The sequence below is a fragment of the Lepidochelys olivacea genome (genome assembly GCF_965140295.1).
Source record: "Lepidochelys olivacea isolate rLepOli2 genome assembly, chromosome: 5".
NCBI classification, from domain to species: domain Eukaryota; kingdom Metazoa; phylum Chordata; order Testudines; family Cheloniidae; genus Lepidochelys; species Lepidochelys olivacea.
The window spans coordinates 45,723,035-45,731,015 of NC_140415.1; the positions used below are offsets into that span (position 1 = coordinate 45,723,035).

At 37.0% G+C, this 7,981-nt stretch overlaps 1 protein-coding gene across 2 annotated transcripts in view; it reads left to right on the top strand.

Moving 5' to 3' along the window:
- The window catches only part of ARSB (arylsulfatase B), a 99,698-nt gene extending 94,176 nt beyond the window's left edge, over positions 1–5,522 (top strand). For both annotated transcript variants that reach the window (XM_084628363.1, XM_084628364.1), the window contains exons 7-8: positions 4,556–4,684; positions 5,057–5,522. In XM_084628363.1, coding sequence (XP_084484489.1) covers positions 4,556–4,684; positions 5,057–5,322 — 395 coding nt within the window. In that variant the 3' untranslated portion in view covers positions 5,323–5,522. The remainder of the gene's footprint in view (positions 1–4,555; positions 4,685–5,056) is intronic.
- The last annotated feature ends 2,459 nt before the right edge of the window (positions 5,523–7,981 follow it).

Below are 7,981 nucleotides of genomic sequence, written 5' to 3' on the forward strand. Positions count from 1 at the left end.
GGAGAGATTTGAAATTTCCAGCCTGGATAATAAATACCATGTGTAGTGCTTTTCTTCAGCATTTTCTGATTCAGTTTGTGTCTGACATACTTTTTCTTACACTCCAATTTCACTTTGAAAAGGTCCAGAGAAGGGAAATGAAGACTTTTACAGGCACAATGAGACACAGAGAAAAAGAGGTGACACAAACTAGAATAACTGAGCCTGGAAAGAAGCATTAGAGAGGACTTGACTGAGATATTTAAAGATATAAAAGGTAGTCCCTTCATAACTGGATCAGTCCCTTCCTCTCTACATCCACTAAATAATATCAGAAGAACCAATAGGTTACTCAGTTATTTTAAATGGTCAGTAATTTAGAATAATTAAAGGAAATTATACTTTATGGAGCATATATGATGTGTGTGTGGAATTTCTGGACATCAGAAGCGACAGTCAAATACCATGAAAAGATATTAAGAGTTGGATAAGTCTGATCAATAACTATAACTGTACATGCTAAAAGAACACAAATTACCTGTTATGTGTATGCCGATCACTACAGAGGTCAGGAAGGAATCATTCTCCCTATTCCCCATCTCGATAAAGCACTGCACACTTGGTTAGATGTACTGGGTTACCCAGAGTGCTGTAAATGTACAGAAGTACATAGAAAGATTAGTTCTCTGTCTGGAAGAGCTACCAATCTAACCTGAACAAGGCATGGGACAAGAGCACCCATGGGACAGTGCAACAGATTTGAAGTGGGGCTTCGAAGGAGGAAGGGGATGTGGAAAGTTTTTTTCCCAAGCATAAGGGATGGCATGACAGATGATGCAAAATCAAGTGAAAGAAGATAACAGTGAGCAAGTAGGAGAGAGGGTAAGAAGGTAAAGTAAGGAGGTTTTGGAGTATTTTCACTGTCCTTTGAAGCATCAGATATTAGTCATTTCTAGAAGCAGGATGCTTGACTGGATATACCCAAGTGCTTCTTCTGTCTGGCAAATCCTATGTTCTTATAATGACAAATATTAATTATTAGTTGATAGTCCTGGTTTTTAATGTAAAATTGTACAAATATAATTAAAATGTAATCTAGGGGTCAGTTACATTGGTATTCATCTATAGTAACTCCACTGTCTTTAATGGAGGTATTCTAGATTTATGTTGCTGTAAATGAGAATCAAGCCTCGAGTGAATACCTGATTTGTTTCCTAGATTACACTGATATAGTTTGTTGTTATCTGTGTGGATAGCCATTGCCAATGTTCCTGTGTCGGTTTACTCTATCCTTCTCTTACCCTTAACTTTTAAAGTTCTTTTTATGTTAGCAATGCTACCACATGCTTTGTGTGAGTTTTGGCTCTGATCTCTTTGGAGAAACCACTTGTACAGGAAATGGGATTGTCTTTTGAGATTTATTTTAAAGTTATGATGATGCTGTATATGTAATTTTTAAAGATACAGTAAAACCAAAATTTTAATATTGAACTATTCAGTATTCTTATCTTCTGTGCAAGGACTTACAGCTGCAATTTCCCCACACGTTAAGACCAATGTACCCAAAAGTCTTTCTGCAAATTCACTTGTGCAAATAAACATGTAGATAAACAATTTTTTTGGTTCATTCAAAATTGACTGGTTGGCTCACATGTATTTTATAGGATTGTATATTAGCAAGTTGAATTATGATGTTCCAATCAATTACACTTATAAGCTTTTATAAAAAGAAACACCTGTTCTGGTCATCATTCAGGCTTTGGTTACATAATTTACTCAATTGTGCTTTTTTTGGACTTCTAAACTCAAGTATGTGTATTTTGAAATGGTAAAGTAAAATATGAATCATGCTAGTAATTCAACACCTAAATCTTAAAGTGACTAGCATTTTTGGATGACTTGATTTTTTTATGTACAAGTTGACACATCTTAGAATAGAATATCAGGGTTGGAAGGGACCTCAGGAGGTCATCTAGGCCAACCCCCTGCTCAAAGCAGGACCAATCCCCAATTTTTTCCCCAGATCTCTAACTGGCCCCCTTAAGGATTGAATTCACAACCCTGGGTTTAGCAAGCCAATGCTCAGACCACTGAGCTATCCCTCCCCCCAAAGGGGCCTAATTTTCAGAAGTGCTGAGCACCTGCCCTCTGAAAATCAGGCCCCTTAAAGATCCAGATTAGGCTCTGAATATCATTAGTTACTTTTGAAACTTTAGGCCCAACAGTGTAAAGTGCATCTAATACAGAGACTATGCACAGTAGTAGAAAAAAGATCTAGGGTAAATTTTCAGAAGTGCATAAGTGGTTTAGAAATCTGTGTCCCATTTTCAGAACTGACATAGGCACTTGAGAACCTAAATCCCACTGAGCTCCTAAGTTCCTAAATCGGTTTTGAAAATAGGATTTAGGCTCCTAAATCAGTTCAACTAGGGATAAAATTTTCAAAAGTCTTTATCTTTCCTATATAGATACGCTATTTAAATGCTTTCTTTGGTTACCCATCAAATATCTACACCAAATATGTTATGACATTTGATACCAATATATTTGATGTAGCAGTAAATATTAAAACAGCAACTTTTGAATGAAACTTCACTTGTTTCTTATAACAGTGAAAATGCTATAGTGTCAAAAAACAGGCATTTGAGAGGAAAATAGTGCTGCTGTTGAATGCTCAGTTGGTGGGCTGTAGAGAAAGAGAGGCTCCTATTTGCAGTTATGATAATTGATGGTAGAGGGAGCATTTTGTATGGAGAAGGTGAGCTGCAGTATTTCACTCTCTCGAGACTGAATTATTGTAACTTCTACATCCTACATTTGTCAGGCAAAGCCCATCACACTCCAGTCCATCTTGTATACAAACAGTCCTCCACCACTTGAACAGGACTAGCAATGATGATACAAGAGTAAATGTCTAGACTTGGCAGAATTTGATGTTTGTTTGTTTGTTTGTTTGTTTCTAAGTGTTTGGGGGGGGGGTTGGCAGAAGCTCACCTGCAATAACAGAAGCTGAAGAATTTTATTTTGGAGGTGGCAGAGAATATAGTGGAGTGCAAGAGAAGGAGAAAGAAAGACTAATGCAGGAAGAAAGATCCAAGTATAAGGGGACAAACTATAGGATGGCAAGGGTAGAGACCATATCAGTAATATTTATGCTTATCTTAATATTGCATCTGGTGCTTAGATACTGTAGTGCTTAGCATCTGATAAATGCACCATAGATAGATCTGTCACATAGCATATGCTGTTCTTGTATGAATACAGATCTCTCTGTAGCTGCAATTTCTGAAGAAAGTTGACCTGTACTATTTTGAAACAACATACCTGACTGAGCAACAGATAATAAAGTTCTTGGCACAAGATAAGAGTATTACAGTAGGTAGATTATGACTGACAGAATTCTGTGTGTGTGTATAAATTATTCAAAATATTTCAAACAAGTTGTATTCAAGTTCATACTTTGTAGATGTGTTTGCTACAAGAGCCAAAAAGTTGCACTAATTGAAAGCTCATTTGGACTTGACTAGCAAAACAAAATTACTAATGAAATCCTGAACTAAACTAAAATACTTGTGTGTTCTTTAGAAATACACTTACCATAACTTGCAGTGAAAAATAATACATCATTTAATGGAACTTTGTGTTTGAGCAAAAATTGTATTTTACAAAAGGTATATGTGCTATTAATTTATTTTATATCTCTATATCTGTGGATCTATTGATAAATATAAAATCAATTAAGAGTGCATATATCATTTTTTTAAATAAAATGCATTTTATATTGCCTCATGTGATTTACAGGATTTGTTCTCTGCTTAATCTCCAGTATTACTCTCAGCATCCAGTCTGACATAACAGTTATACCAGCTGTAACTCACATCCCACTGATTCTGTTTTGAGCTGTAGATGCAAAAACCAACCACACCAGTCCCTGTGGCTCCCTAATTTGATAGTTTCCAACTCAAATGTTATAATAAAACTACCTCCTGAAAGATGCCACAGCATCAAACTGGATTTTCTTGACATCTCTTCGCGTCATTGTTTCTGATCTTATCACAAGAATTCCCTTGTAACGGTAGATGGTGGAAAACAAACACAGGCTGATACATAGCATCAATTTTTAAAATTTGGGTTCTCTGCTCTAAAAATGCACATGAACAGGCCATTGCATATGCAAATACTATATTTGCATGCAAACTGGTATTTCCACATGCAGCGACCTGTGTGTACATATAAATATGTTGTTTGCACAAACAATTTATGTGGGCATGCAAAGCTTTTGTATGGTTGAAGATCTGAGTTTTAAAATATTAGACAGTTATGTTAGAACAAGTGTATAAATAAATATCACGAATGTTAGAAGTGGTAATCTTAACTCTGAACCTGTTTTTTTTTCTTTTAGTTTGTCAGTTCTATATTGTAGCATAGCCACTTATACTTATGTGGAATAAGTGTCTTGCAGAATACATGTTTGTATTCCAATATTACATTATATTGGTTTGTTTCCTAACAAAATCCTTAAAAAAATCTTTATAACTACAAAATATGTCTAAATCTATCTTATTGTTTCATTAAGGTCCTGGTATTGACAACAGGACATCTTCACCACAGGATAATTCTTTTCCATGGGACGATTCAATCTTCAATATATCCATACATGCTGCAATTCGACATGGAAAGTGGAAACTACTAACTGGGTATCCAGGTAATGAAATGATCTTTTTTTTTCCCCTAGAGGTTTACCTTCGCTGCCAGTTCATCCCATTTCATATGTAATAAACTTTGCATTTCCATAATTTACTCTCTTTCTCAACTTTCATGATTTACTATGTAAAAACTAGGAGGGAGGAGCCTTGTTTAAAAGTAGGCAAATATTTACAATGTATTTCCTGAAGTCATGGTTTTTGAATCTGTGTTTGTGCTCACATTGCAGTGAGAAAACCAGATTCCTGGAGGCAACTTCAGTTGAATTTCTTTGAAATTAAACAAGTCACATTAAACACCAAATCCCAAGTATGAGGCTACTCTTTCCCTGGGTATCTGAGATCTAATCCCTTATCTGCTCCTATTTCTGTAGGCTGCAGCCACTGGTTCCCACCACCACCTTTGTTCAGTGAATCAAAGATTCTATCATCTGACCCACCAACAAAGAAACTTTGGCTTTTTGATGTTGTTAAAGATGCTGAGGAGAGAAACGACTTGTCTGAAAAATATCCTGGCATTGTGAAAAAACTGCTCTCCCGGCTGCAGTACTACTATAAACACTCTGTGCCTGTGTTCTACCCTGACGATGACCCCCGTTGTGACCCAGGAGCAACTGGAGCCTGGGGGCCTTGGATGTAGACTACTACATTTGCAACCTGAAAATTGCGGACTCAGGGTTCTAGTCATATATTTTGACCTCATTTCTTTTACCCTTTTAACTGTGATTTCATCCCTTGGGTTATTCAAATCTGCTGCTTCTTAAGCAGTATTGGGGATCTAATGTCACCCCCTGATTGTACTAGAAACACAGTTAAAATCATAAATCTCTCATTTTCGTGTTCTTTGTCCGTTATATGTCTTTAAAATGGAGGGTCAAAGCTGCTGGCCAGCTGGGAAATATTACTTCACTTAGAAAGTTCTAATGAGTCACAGAGGCAAGGTTATCCAGTTCTTTCATAGTTAAAGTCACATGTTTGATTTCATGCTTGCCAGTGGCCAGATCTTATAGGAGGCTAACACACAGGTTTTAAAAAAAAAAAAAAAAAAGGAAGAGAGAGAAGCCAGTTTCTGAGTTCAGCTGTCATTACATTTTCTCAGCTTTGCCGTACAAATCTGTCCAGTAATGGATGCATTCAGAAATCTCTTGTGTAAAAGCCTCCTCCCACTGGGCAACAAAAGATCTAGCTATACACATGTCCACTGCTGACATATGGTTAGAGCATTGGTTTGATTTTATGCCCACCTCGGCTGTGAGTACCAACTCTTTAGGGCTTTTGTGCCTTTGTTATCACAGCAGAGACTGTCTTCATCTAATAGCTTTTGGCCATCCCTTCATTTTGCATTGCCTTTTTCAATTCATTTCTTCTTTCTTGTGCTTCGCAGTGCAGCTTTGAATTCTTGTGCAGGAGATTCAAGCACTTTTCTTTGCCAGCTAAAGCACAATGTGGAGGTTGCAAGTGATGGCAGTACTGCTTCATCTATCTGGTGGCTATTGCATCAGCTTCACAAAGCTCCCAACTTCTGCTAATATCTCTTGAAGACCTTTTCTATTACATATCCCTTCTCTAAGGGCATTGCCAGTTATCTGTTTTGTACTGATGTAGTGTTTCAAACTGGTGTTTTAGAGACCACTTTTAACTTTTCCATTAAAATTAGAGTTTTAATTTTTAGGTTCTAAGGGTTTTTTTGTTGAGATTAATGATGTTTCTTGAGAAGCGTGAGTGTCTAAACAATTGATTAAGAGAGGAGAGGAGAAGTATTGCTGTACCCCATATATTTTATTTTTTAGAGGAGTTGTAGCTGTGTTGGTCCCAAGATATTAGAGAGACAAGGCAATATATTTTATTAGACCAACTTCTGTTGGTGAAAGACAAGCTTTCGAGGTCAGTGTAAGGTCGAAAGCTTGTCTCTTTCATCAACAGCAGTTGGTCTAATAAAAGACATTACCTCACCCACCTTGTCTCTCTAGTTTTTGGAGATACTATTTCCATTTGTTATAATTCATTAATTATACATCTGGGGAAAGAAATAAAATACTTCTTATTAAAGGAAGCCTCTATGTTCATAGAATATCAGGGTTAGAAGGGACCTCGGGAGGTCATCTAGTCTAACCCCCTGTGCAAGGCAGGACCAATCCCCAATTTTTCGCTGCAGATCCCTAAATGGCCCCCTCAAGGTTTGAACTCACAACCCTGGGTTAAGCAAGCCAATGCTCAAACCACGGAGCTATCCCTCCCCAGCTAGCAAAGGTTCCACCTATTTGGCTCTTATTTCCACATTTCAGTCAGGGCTTGTTGGTCAGTTTATCTTTCTGGAGATCATAACACCTCATTAACAGAACACAAGGGAAAGAATCTAAGATATTTTCATTATTATCACTTTTAAGGTTTCTTTTCCCCAAAGATATCCTTAGGTCTCTGACTACAAAAGTGTGTAAGACTAAAAAAACCCACTACTTTCAGCTCTCAGACAACAGCCACTTTTGACATGTACAGATGTCATCCTGACAGCTTTAGAGCTGACTGCAGGGCTGCCATTCACACTCATGATACCATGAAAATAGATGATGAATTAATGGGGGGGAAAAACTGACTTGTCTGAACTTTCTTATCAGTTATGCTATCTATCCCCTAGTTTAAAAGGATTAAAGTCTGTATAGCCTCAGTTGCAGAATTAAATATAATTGTTGCATGTTTGTTCTCCTTCCCTCCCTATTCTACAATCTACACTGTTACATCATGCTGATATGACTCCACCTACCAGGAAGGAGGTAAGCAACTGTCAGTCACTCAGCCTTCCGCTATTGTCCTCACTGTTTTCAATCTAAGACTTCTATTTTATTTTAAAATCTTGAAATTCATCATTTACTCAGCTATTATTTCAGATAAAAATATCCTACACTATTTTTTTCTTTTGGTTGATTCCTCTTAAAGCCTTCAAGTTGACCTGACTTAGGGGGGAAGAAACTGGCTATCATATTCAAGCTGGCGGCAGCAAAGGAAAAGAATTTTAAACTCTCCATTGAGCTGTTTCATTTCTCGAAGGGCAGATTTCTTTCTACATGTTGTGGTTTCTTGAGTAACAATCAAAAATACAAGCATCATGATCCCTCAGAAGAAAACTTCATTTCATCGCCTTCCAAGCCTTCCAATCCTTGCTTGATCCAACAAAACTCTATAAATGTTTCAAAATTGAAAGGCGCTTTTTTGACACATTAAAAATAATTATAACATTTTAGAAAAGCAATTGCACTTCAGGAAATGTGGTTATGCTGGATACCCACGATTGTGCATTACTA